Source organism: Pteropus alecto, unplaced genomic scaffold (assembly GCF_000325575.1).
Source record: "Pteropus alecto unplaced genomic scaffold, ASM32557v1 scaffold280, whole genome shotgun sequence".
NCBI classification, from domain to species: Eukaryota; Metazoa; Chordata; class Mammalia; order Chiroptera; family Pteropodidae; genus Pteropus; species Pteropus alecto.
Genome location: NW_006430057.1, coordinates 625,252 through 638,255, shown reverse-complemented (window position 1 = coordinate 638,255; position 13,004 = coordinate 625,252). Strand labels below are relative to the sequence as shown.

At 37.5% G+C, this 13,004-nt stretch overlaps 1 protein-coding gene across 7 annotated transcripts in view; it reads right to left on the bottom strand.

Moving 5' to 3' along the window:
* Nucleotides 1-13,004, bottom strand: part of LOC102879959 (A-kinase anchor protein 17B) — a 137,703-nt gene that overhangs the window by 7,500 nt on the left and 117,199 nt on the right. For 3 of the 7 annotated variants that reach the window (XM_025046121.1, XM_025046124.1, XM_025046123.1), the window contains 2 exons: nt 1,590-2,356; nt 398-528 (listed from right to left, as the gene is read on the bottom strand). In XM_025046121.1, the coding sequence (XP_024901889.1) occupies nt 398-528; nt 1,590-2,336 (878 nt within the window). In that variant the 5' untranslated portion in view covers nt 2,337-2,356. Of the gene's footprint in view, nt 1-397; nt 529-1,589; nt 2,357-8,958; nt 9,063-10,852; nt 10,919-13,004 lie in introns of all 7 variants that reach the window. The other 4 variants (XM_025046108.1, XM_025046105.1, XM_015589237.2 and 1 more) reach the window with 2 other exon arrangements.

Below are 13,004 nucleotides of genomic sequence, written 5' to 3'. Positions count from 1 at the left end.
TGGCAGGCTAGGTAAAATTTGGTAAATTTTAGGTAAATTGGTAAAAAAAAAAATTTAATTTGGTAGGCTAGAATTTTCACTTTAAAAATTTCTAGTCCTTTTTTAAAAATCATTTCTTCTTAGACAGCCTAATCTGGCTAGTCTCATTATTTTTCATTACTTGTTCTCCCTGTCAAGGACACTTTCTTTTAAAGTCTCTTGTGTTCAATCATTTTGTCATTTTGGTTTTGTAACAGCAGAGTTGAAAGGCTGCAAGATTCCATGGAGCTCTCCAATCTGAACCAATCCCTGACCCCCTTCCCACCTCAATGTTATCTCTCAAGTCTAGCCATTCACTCAAAAGGGTAAATCCATAAATCAAAAGTAAAACACCTCTTCGTTAAAGTTGAATCTTTACCTTTTGGCCTCTTCCTCTTCTCTCTTCTTTTCCTTTTTCCTTTCTTCTTCTAGCTCTTGTAATTTTAGTCTTTCTTGATTTCTCCTCCTTATAGCTCCTTCACTGAAGTGTTTGGTTGTATCAAACATAACCTGTCCCCAAACAATTCAAAGTTTCATTAGAAAAGTTTGCCAGCTGTGTTCCAGCCCAGAGAGATAAAACTAATATGGACATGGCAATTCAAAACCAAATGAATTAAAAATGTTCTCTCTGCATCCCAGTACCCATACTGTCCCACTGCTTCTTAATAACCTTCCAAACAGTTCTGTGAGCTCGAGAATTTTCTTTGGCAGAACCTTAAGGAGCTCACTTTACAGTCATAGGTGACATCACAATGCCATAACAGGCATAGTCTCTTACGGGAAGCTTATACAAGCTAGGAAGCGGTATATGGGTGGTCATTATAGCATTTGTTATATCTTTTGTCTGACTCAATAGCTCATATTTTTTTTTAAATGTACATTTTAATATAAGTAGCTTCACACCTAACATACACACTCGTACACAGGAAGCTACTTAGGGTGAAACTCCAAATTTATGCTAAAGACTGATTTAGAGAAAAAGGAGAGTTTAGCAGTATCTTTTCTTCTGCTGGATTAAGACTTCAAGAAGGAGAAGACTAAGCATTCAGATATCAATGAAGTGACATGATTGGATAGACAGGCCAATTTTGAAAGGAAAGAATCAAAGTTTCTTGTGATTATAGTTTAGCAATTTAATTGATAGACATCCTGAAAATATAAGTTGTGATCCCAATAATAAAGAGGCAGTAAACTGTTCTACTTAGGATTTCAAACTGCACGTATTCCTCTCTCTCGACAACTTGTCAAGTAGAATAAGCACATGAGATACTTCCATAAGGGCCATGAAACATCCTTTAACACCCTCAAGTTGGGGCAGAGCCCCAGATCATAACCACCATCGCTTTAAAACTGCAACTGGCAGAATGCCTGATATCAGAAGAATGTTCAATTCAGGATTATTTTTCTTCTTAAACGTCCATTTACTAATGACAACTCAAATCTTCACATTAGTTGTTGATCGGAGCCTAGTGAGGTCTACGGAAATTTATTCTAGATGCTTCCTTCTAGCTTTTACTTAGGACCGACCACCTGAACAGTGGGAAATAAAAGAAACTCTGGCTACTTCTTACCTTAATGTTACATGCCAGAGCTTTCCCATCATCACCTTTAAGCATCAGCTTCATCCCTCGAAGGGACTCCATGGCTTTTATGAAGTCAGTTGACTCCTGGTACTGTACAAAGGCCTCGAAGGTCTGCAAGCCGAAGCTAAAACCCCCAAAGCTCCCACCAGTCATCGCCTCTCTGTAGGGGTCAAGCATAGGGATATCCACATTCTTGATCTTCCCAAAACTTTCAAATACCACTCGAAGGATCTCTTCACATGGCTTCTCTCCGCTGGAACCTTTAGGTGCAAACCACTTGCAGGGCAAGCCTTCAAAATATATAGAATCCAGGTTCTTATCATGGTCCTGCGCATCAGCCCCATCACTAAATGGGGCATCCTTGGGGAAGTGCTCCCACTCTCCCTGGGCATCTGTAGCCACTACTTTTAAGTCTGTTTTCAAACCATTTAGCTTGATGATCTTCCCATGTAATTTTGCCTTCAGGATCGGAATCAAATTCCGCGTTTCAGCCTCCCCCTCAAATTGGATGAAGTCCTTTGTACTCTTGGAGAGGCGAACTGTGGTGAACTGATCAGGACAAATCAGGCTTTTCAGCTGATCGAGAACTTCCCAGTTCGAAAAAGGCCTCGAAGGTTCTATACTCTCTGGGAGCAATACACTGATCATCAATTTTGCTATGGGCTTGAGGTAAAGATGCTGAGCTGCACAGAGCTCTGTTGCCTCAGAGTTATCATATACCACTGTGACCGTCATCGTATCCTCAGGAAGGAAACCTTGGAGGACAAAAGGGAACATTTTCATACAAAAAGAGCAAAACACAGATTTGGATTTTGAAGGTGCTAGCATTTGCTGGACTTCGATCAAATTGAGAGGGGGAAATATACTTTAGATAGAATTAAGACAATAGCTTACATCTGTTTAACGTGTTTTATTTTATTTTTTAATTTAAATTATTGGGGCTACATTGGTTAATAAAATCTAATAAGTTTCAAGTGTGCAATTCAACAATATGTCATATGTCTATTGCATTGTGTGTTCACAACCTAAGGTTAGATTTCCTTCCATCACCAAATATTTTCAAGGATAATTTCTATAGTTTGTTAAAGAGTTTTTGAAAGGTTTCAAAGAGTTTACATATACTGTGTCTGTTTCCTTAACAGTAGAATTTCAGGGAAGATGAAATGAGCAGGTACATGTGAAATCCTTAGAATAGCACCTGGCACATAGGAATTTCTCGATAAACATAAGCTATAACTATTATTTATACTACTTTATCTCATTTGATTCGTGAAGCAACCTGTGAGTAGGTATTTTCATGCCTGTTTTACTGATGGAGAAATTCAGATTGATTTAGAAAAATTAAACAAGTTGCCCATACACTGAGACTCCAAGATTCCAAATCTCCAATCTATTGTATAATTAATCTCAAAAGTCAAGTCCCATATAAACTTGCTGAGGTGGCACAGAAGCAGGGCGAGGGTAAAATACATGTAGTACATTCGTGGACATGCACCCAACTGATAGTTCTAACCCATGTATCCAATTTAGCATCCTTTGTTCAGGTTGGTTTCTAAATCTGACATGGACATATCTACTTTTATTCTTCCAGTTTATTAACTAACTAAATTGAACTCCGAGTTCAACTGAAAAGCAGACCATCTCTTCTAAAAGGGACGAAATGAATTTGTCCTCTACTTTGGGACTAGAAAAACCCGTAAACATGAGTGTTTGCTGGCATTTCATTTTAATAAACTCTTTTAAGCTGTCCCACAAATACTAGAAATTAGAGATTTCTGCTCCTATTTGCTGACTTGAAGTAGGACTTCCCAATAAGAGGTTTTTGTTTTGTTTTGTTTTGTTTCCTAAAAGCGAATATATTCAAAATCTACATGACCTGAGATTCTCATGAATGTCAACATTGAGATTTAGACTCAAAAATATATGGTCAGATGATGGAAATACTAACATAAAATTTACTACTAAATCTTGGTTAACATTACAGGTACATATTTCTTTAATAACTGTCCCTGAAGGACAACCTAAGTCAACCCCCTTTAGGAGACAAAGTTTATATAAACTGTTTTTTTAAAAAGCCACCAAAAGCAGTATCTAAGATATTAGATTCTAGAAATCTTTATGATAGCAATAATGAACTGAGACAATATGAGCATAAACAAGTTCTCTTTTTCCAAAAATGTCATCTAAATAGCAAAGTAGAGAAAAAAATCCATTAAGTTTGCTCCAATTTGCAACATAAGCAAGAGTCAACACTAAGTTCCTTTAGGAGAAAAATTAATTTGAAATTCAATTAAGATATATCAAACTCCAAAATTTATCTCTAATCAATAGGTATTTATTTATACAACCCACTTTAAAGTAATGTTTTTTTAAAAAATATTCTAGAAAAAGTACACACGAAATACTTAATCACTTCAAATTAATCAGGTTTGTCATATTCTCCATTATTCCAGTGATACTGCCTTTGTTTTAAACATTTTAGAATGCTTCTTTGGATTGATTTCAAAGTTTGCATTACACTCTTTTAAATAGCCTTGATGGAGGTCAATTTCAAAATTCTTTTATCATGGATTTGATATTTAGAAGTCATTAAAAATTATCTAGAATCAAGACTTGGATAAAATTTGTGACTACAAAGAACAAATTTCTTAATGGGCTCGTAACCTCCCTTAGAAAGAGGTTCCAAGGAAGGCTCTAATTAATTTTCTTTAATTAGTGAGTACATTGTCAGAATGGGTACAGGGCTTTGAAAGATGGCAACTTGAAAGACAACAGTTATTTCAATGTTGTGGTATAATGGTTGCTAAAATGATCTTGATTTTTCTAACCCTCCCTGTATCTACAGCCTTTGTAATGTGACTTTGAGCTATCGTTATCAAGAGATAGAGTCTATTTTTTCCCAGCCCTTTAATTTGAGCTGGTTGGTTGGGTTTTTGTTTTGGCCAATAGAATGTGACAGAAGTGACCACATGCCAGACCTAAGCCCAGGTGTCAAGTGGATCCTTACTCTCCTGGAATCCTGCCATGCCACGAGGACAAACCTGGGCTAGGCTGTTGGAAGGTGAGGGGTCACATGAAGAAGAGCCCACTTGTGACAGATGGCTCTCCTAGACCAGCCAATCCCCAGCCAACCCACCAACTCACCACTGGCACATGAAGAAGCCCAGCCAAGATAAGCTGGAGCTCTTACAGATCAGCAGGACAGTCCTGTAAACTTACAGATTTGTGAAAACTAATAAATGGTTGTTGCTTAAATCACTAACTGATGATACAAACTTCTAAATTTTAATTGGTTTCAAGATATACAATTCCACTTGATAGTTTTCACACAAATAAATAAAAATTATAAAAACTCATTCCTAGGAGCGTTTGGGGAAGAAAGAAAAAATAGGCACCTTCATATCTTACTAGAGGTAATATAAATTAGTTACATCTTTTTCTAGAATAATTTAGCAAAACAAAGCAAGAATCATAAAAATTCTTATTCACTTTGACCATGTAACCTGCTCTAGAAACTTATCTTAGAAAAATAATTTAAAATAAGAAAAAACATGTTCAAAGCTGCTTACTGCAGTGTCATTTTAGATACATTTTTGTCAAAAGTACACGTAGAAATAAAGTTCATAAATTGAGCTATAATTTTTTTGCAAAGTGGTTTTTGCTGACTTAATCAATACAACAGCAATTCCCTCCTCCCATCAGAGATACTCCCTCTATCTTCCATCGCTATAAATGCTGATAAGCTTCTGAACCCATAACCAAAGTTTGTGTGAGTAATGATTGAAGCCTGGGAGATTAGATCAGGACTTTAAGTAATGAAGAAGCAGTTGGCCAATTCAATAGTAGCTACATCATGGGCTGCAGAAGTTATTTTTTAAAACTGCTTTACTGAAACATAATTGGTATACTATAAACTACATGTTTCATAACATAATAAGGTGCACATGCATCAAGTTTTCATTTTGATGAATTTTGACATATGTATACATACCTATGAAACTACCACCACAGTCAAGATAGTGAAAATGCCCACCATCCCAAAAAGTTTTCCTCATGCCCCTTGGTAATCCTTCCCTTGCCCCCAGCAACCACTGATCTGACTGCACAATGCTTAAGTCATAGCTAATTTATCTTATAGTAAAAACAAAACAGACATTTTGGGAAAATACTCAGTTATGTCCAATACTCTTCTTTAACAGGTGCTTTTCTAAATCAGGATACTTTCTCTACCCTGAGCTTCGATGTGCCAATCCTTGAATCTAGTTAAAGCTGCATAAGGCCCCACTTTGTTCTTGAGAATAGGTCTAAAATGGTTTGTGCACCGCTCCTCATACAATCCCTGTTTTTAAACTAATTTAAACACATTTAAATAATCTAATTTAAATTAGATTAAAGACTTAAATGTAAGACCCGAAACCATAAAACTTCTAGAAGAAAACATAGGCAGGCAGTGAACTCTCTGATATTACTACTAGTAATTTCTTTTTTTTTTTTCCTCTTTAATCCCACCCCGGGCACTTCCACCCCTGACCCAGGGTATGGTCCGTGGCTCCACCTGGGGCATGAACCCAAGGCCTTCTGCGTGTAAAGCAGACATGCTAACCATTACACTATGGAGCCACCCACTACTAGTAATTTCTTTTTGGATATATCTTCTCGGGCAAGGGAAAGAAAAGAAAAAAATAAACAAATGGGACTACATCACAGTAAAGGAAACCATCAACAAACCAAAAAGACAACTGACTGAATGGGAGAAAATACTCGCTTATAATACATTGGATAAGGAGTTAAATTAGATATATTTTTAAATAATCTATTTTAACTTAGATATATTTGTAAGTAATTCATTTTAAATTAGATATATTTTAGTGGATATAGTTATGTTATTTTATGTACTTTACATATATTAATTAAAATGTATCTCGCAAAACAGGTAGAATCACTGAGATCAAGTTATTAGTCTATGACTTAAAATTGATTCTTTAGTACAACCTAATTTGCCCTCTAAATTCCCTTTTAATATGTCTGTGCTTCGGTTGATGGCAATGGTAGAATTCATTAAGAATTGTCCCATCATTTTCACTAATCATTGTTATATCCATAGAGTCCTTTATTGTTGTCAACAAAGGTTTAAAAGCCTAGTATAAACCAAGCCCTGATGGTAAGGAATGCCATAGTTATGGCCTCCCTAAATTATCTAAAAGTTAAATTTTAGTAAAGTTTTTAACTATTCCTATGTTCTTTTATGTTCCACTATGACCTTGCCAATCCCCGCTACCACGTACACACATCTTTCTTCTCACCTGATTAAAAGCAACACTATTGAAATCATTTATTCTTTAATACCTTTGTAGTGGCAGATGAGAGCTCATCTAACCTTAAAAAATTGTAGTTATTCAATAATGTTTACACAGTGTTCATTCCAGCAGTATCACATGTATATAGCTTTACCAAAGCATTTCACTCAGCATCCTCCTCGTGCCAGAAAATTTCCAGCAGATTCAGAGAATATGGCTGCTTTCCCTAGTGATCTGACTGCCTCGTTTTCCTTGCCTTTATACCTAGTAGCAAAGTTGACTGAATAACAGTAGAATAAGAGAAGGGAGAAAAGGAAACATCTTGAGATGTTCTCACAAGCCTAAAATGGTTGTTTTAACCTGCAGTGAAAATTCAATACATTCTGTAGGGTCTTCATCCAAACTTATTTCAATACCTTCTTTCACTTCAGAAGATACTAGAGAGATTCCTGCTATATCTCTGGTTTTTTAGATCAGAAATGTACTTTAAAACTTTAAAAGCACTTGACTTGTTAGCAAGGTATCCATCATTCATTCTCTCTCACTTTTTCTCACTCTCATAACTATTTGCTGTCAGAGTGCTAGCAAGGACATTTGAATGAAGCACTTTTTTAAAACTGGTGAAAAAACTGGAACACCTGCACAACTCAAAATCATCTTTCAAAGTAGTTCTTTGCTGCCTTTCTTTTTTCTCCAGGCTTTTGAACCTTAAAGTTAGTAATTTTAGAAGCATTTAAGATATAAAATTATATCAACATATTTATAGTCAGAGGGGCAGCAAAATGTATTTGAATCAAATCAGCCTAGCCAACTGCCAATTTCCTGGCTAGTACAGAATCCCAGTAACTCTTGACCAAATAGAAGTATTTTCCAGCTCTTCATTCAAGAGATTGTAGATGAACATTCATGTGTTTTGGCACATCATTAACCTGAGCAACAATTTTAAAACTGTGGCTGATCATATGCTCTGATCTTTAAAAAAAAGATTTTTAAATCACATCATTAAAATGAGCGGCCCTCAGTGTTTCAATAATAGCAATATAGCCAACATAGGACACACCAAATGACTAAATTCCCAAATTAGGATGGTCATTTAGGGCTTATGGGGGCACTAAAGGCTTTGAGGACAGAAAGGAAGGGACTTTTGGGGACTTTCATTCATTCAGCCATGATAAATTTGTGACCAGGAAATATGAGTGTCCTACTGAGAGAGAATCTCTTCTACCACTGCTAAACGTAAACCTGCTCTAAGGTAGAGCTTAGTATGGGAAATTTTGATCCTGAAATGAAGAAAACCAGATTCATGTTAATTCATCTCTTTGGGCAACTTAATTTCCTGTTTTCATATCTTTATTTTAAAAAAAATCATACTAATGTTTCCTTTATGTGATAAAGGAAAGTGTTTCTAAGGCTAATAAAAAATAAAAATAAAAAATAAATCAACCTAAAGAAAGGTATGTGTTAGGCCTTTTTATGCAAGTGCATTTACATAACTCTGTCAGTGAGTATGGGAGTCATTCCATGATGGCAAAGGAGGGGGCAATTTTTTAAAGATATGCATAGGTCAGTCGCAGACCTATCTGACCAGCTTTTGGTCCTTTACCCTTTCTTTAGCACCAAGAACATTTTTGTTATAGAACACATCTCTCCAGATACTTCCAACCAGGAATACTGCCTTATACCTTGGATTAATTCATTGTAATGCTACTAAAGTAGACTCATTGCTTTCTCTTCTTCACATTTAAAAAAAAAAGCTATCTGATGTAAAGGAATGTGGCTGAGTATCTTAGGCTTTTGCCTCACTCACTGAACAGAGCATTATTTGTGGGAAATAAAGTTGCCAATGTTTTACTGCTCTATTTTTTCTTCACAATCTGAAAATTACCAAAAAATTTCCTGCCCATGAGTCGCCACCTACAGGGAAAAAGCAGCCTTTACATGGGACTGTGTTTGGCACTACTCAGCAGTTTCTGAGAGCAGTAGTATTTCCCAACAGTTTTAAAATCCCCAGGTACACTTATTTGAATACAAGTCCTGCAGAATAGGCTATTACTCAATACCTTATGGTGAATAAGTGTTCAAAGGAGGAAAGATTGGAGTAGCCACAACTCATGTGAACTCTTCATGGTGGACCACTGTGTTGTGGTATCCTGACCAGGAATCACTGCCAGAAAGAAAGAGGTATAGAGTCAAAAGTGGATGAAATGGTTTAAAAAAACCTGTACATTTATAGTTTTCTGCATAAACAGCATGTGAGATTTACACAGTTGTAGTTATAGACCATCATGATCTGGTTTTTGCACCTATTTAATAACAATTTCAGATATTGATATAGTCAACGCATTTCTCATTTCTCATGCCTATAACAAACTTCTGTAGAAATCCTATATGAGAGAGAATTATATAGAAACTCTATAGAGTTACTACATATTTGGATCTTCTCCCTTCGTGGGGATTTGCATTTCCATTTTTTTTTTAAAGAGAATTACCCTTTCCAAAAGAGTACCACTACTACTCCATACCGCTAGTATGAGAAAGGGCACCCCTATAAAAATCTTTGTCCAAATCTTTTTTAAAATGATTTCTTCAAAATATATTATCACATCAAAGGGTAGGAATAAGTTCATATGGCTCATTAAATATTGTCAAATTGTCCTCCTGAGGATTAAGTCAATTTATCATGCCATTACAGTATTAACATGCCTGATTTCTGTGGAGCTCTGCTTACTTTAGATCATTATCATTTTTATTTCTGCTCCCTTTACTAGTGTATAATGGCAACTTAAAGTGATTTTAATTTGCATTTAATTTTTATGTAGGCTAAAGTTCCAGCCAACCTTTACACTGATGTTCAACTGCCAGTCAATGTGTCCAAACAGAATGTGTCATTCGTATCTCAACCTATTAAGTGCAACAGAACTCTTGGGCGTCACCAGTGATTCCCATCTCCCTAACAGAGCCACTCTCCACCCAGGTGCTCGAGCTCAAAGCCAGGAGTTATTCTTCCCTTCCCCTCAGATTCAATCCTTCAGCAAGTCATTTTGACTCTACCTTTACCACACATTCCAAATCCATCTCCTTCTTCACTGCTACTCCCCAGGTCCAAGCCACCATCATCTCTAACCTGGATTACTGCAACAGCCACTCAACTAGTCTTTCTTCTTCTATCCTTGCCCCGATAGAGTCTACACTACACAATAGTCAAAACGCTTTTTGAAAAGCCTTAAGTCAGATTCTGTCACTCTTTTGTTCAAAGCCCTCTGGTGGCTTCCTGCCATGCTTTGAACAAAATTCAAACTGCTTATCCCCAAAATATGGCCCTTACCCATCTCTTTCAACTCATTTTGTACCCTGTCCCCTACTGCCCTTGTTCTCTCCATCACAATCACATTGGCTTTTTATTGCTCCTTAAATACATCGAGTTCACTCCTCAGAGCCTTTAGCACTTGTGGTTCCCTCTGGCTGAAGTGCTCTCTTCCCCAAGATTTTCTCATGGCTGGCTCCTTCTCATTTTTCATGTGGCTCAGAGAAGCCTTCTCTGAACACTAAACAGCACTGCTCCCCACCCTGACTCGTTGTAGCATATCAACCCATTTTATTTTCACAGTAACACTAACATGATCAAATTATCACATGTATTTGTTAATGTGTTTTTTTTTATCTGCACCCCCTTCACCCTCTAGTCCGCAAGTTCCATGAGGGCAAGGACTGCATGTGTCTGGTTCACCATTTTATTTTCAGAGCCTAGAAGGGACTTGATAATGCTAAATCTTATCCAAACCAGAGAATTTGCTTATCAAATACATTTAAAAGGCGTTGCTTCCATAGTGAAAATACTAATAATAGCACCTAAAGATGAGTCATGAAATGTTAGTGCAGACTTGCTTATTCTTTCAGGCTCCCAGAGCTATCAACATTAATCGGTGAATTTGGAGATCAATCAAATGTACTTACCAAGCATCTACTTGGTGTAAGACACTTTGGGGAATACAATGATGAGTAACTCTCAAAGAACTAAATCTAGAAAGAGAAATAAATTTATCTGAACTCTTTTCATCATTTTGATCCACATACTATACACAGCAACTTTTAAGCAGAAAGAAAATCTGGGTCCAAGGGAAGGATAAAGGAGATCAGCAAGGCCTGCCAGAATGTCTCTGTGGAGCCCTAGCACAGTGGACTTCGAAATCCCAGCCAAGTGGAAAGGTACCAGCTACGGATAATGCTCAGGCCCTGGCCATCAGCCCTTCCCCAATGATGCCCACTGCATCCCTGTGTGTTAAGATTATTTACACTTCACCGAGTTGATTCTACTGCATATCTGACAATTCTCTAATTACACAGTAAAACAAAGAGATAATCCTAAATTAGAATCTTTTTGAGTAGGGGCTTGTTTCCTTAGAGTAGGGCTGGGGCCTACAGGGTCAGGCAGGTTCCAGGACTTGGGGGGTTAGGTGGGCGTGGAGCACTCAGTCCTCAGCTAAAGGAGTGAGCACTACAAAGCTCTGCTTCCCATAGGTAAAATACAGAACAGGCCTTCTGGCAGTTCAAGAGAAGCTGGAAATCCTGATTTTTTTTTTTTTTAGATCTTTCAGTTTTTCAATGTCAACCGCTAATTCAATGGCTTTTTAAAAATTGTTTATTGGGGTAACATTGGTTAATAAAATTATATAATTTTCAAGTGTACATTATAATTTGACACCTTTATAGTATATTGTGTGTTTACCACCCAAAGTCCATTTTCCTTCAGCTCCCATATAATCGACCCCCTTTACCCATCTACCTCCTCCCTCTTCCCTCACCCCCTATCCTCTGGTAACCACTAGTCTATATAGTCCATGTCCATGAGTCTCTGTTTGTTTGTCCTGTTTATTTGTTGCTTTTAGGTTTATATCCCACATATAAGAGATATCATGTGATTTTCAACTTTTTCTGTCTGGCTTATTTAGCTAAGCGCTTCTTTAGCCAATCATCTATCATAGGACACTCCGATTGCATCCAATTCCTGGCCACTGTGAATAATGCTGCTATGAACATCAGTATCAAATATTTTTTCGGATGCAATGGCTTTTTAAAACATTGTGCAGGCTGAAGCACACCTATCTAAGGCTAAACTTGACCCAGGGCCCCTCCCCTAGCTTGCTCCTTCTGCACACTGAACCCAAGAATCTGTTTGGTTGCATGTACCTGGTGCTCCCCCAGGGTTCAGGAAATTCAAACACAAGAGTTAAATATGCTGACACCTGGGCAAGGTTCTCAAGAAAGAGTGAGACAGAGCAAGGCTTAAGGACCCAGGTAGGGCACACCAAGTCATTGGTCCTGGTCTTGCCATGTTCTTCCTTGCCCCAAAATTCTCGACATCTCCCTATTTCTTATAGCATCAAATCACAAGTTCTTTTCAAGGCTCTCCAAAACATGATTCTACCCGACTTCACCAGCCTTATATTTCATCATGACCCCATGTCTATCCAATCTAGCTGGGCCAGTCTTCCCTGAGTTCCTTTAAACATGTTGATCCCCTCCGCCAAATTTCCTCTCCCTACATTAAGTTCCACCCACCCTCAAAGCCTTGCTCACATCCCACCTCTTTTATGAAACCCTCTCTGTGACAGTACATAGTAAAATGCTTTTGAACTCAAGAGGTGGTGTCAAACAGACCTGGGTTCAAATCCCACCTCTGCCGCCAACCAGCTGGGTGATTCATCTAACCTCTTTGAGCTTCAGAAGATGTTAATAGGGCCTATTTTACAGAGTTTTTGAAGGATTAAGGGAAACAATACAAGTAAAATATTTAACCCCCAATAAGTACTCAATTAATGTGAGCTCATGTTATTACTATGGCTGACCTTCCTCTATTTCTGTAAGTGGGCCAGCCTTTACACTGTCTCTTCTGAGTAAAAGACCACTGGAATCCATGCAGTCCACCTTTGCGCAGACTGGGCCCTACGCATTATTCTACATCAGCCCCCAGCTCGGCTTTAAAGCTTCTTATAGTTCCAGGAGCATGTTGGATATAACTTAGTACTCATATAGACCTAGTGGACCCTAAATCAGAAAGTTGCACATGTATCACCACCCTCGCTCTGAAACAACTCAGCAAAGTCCC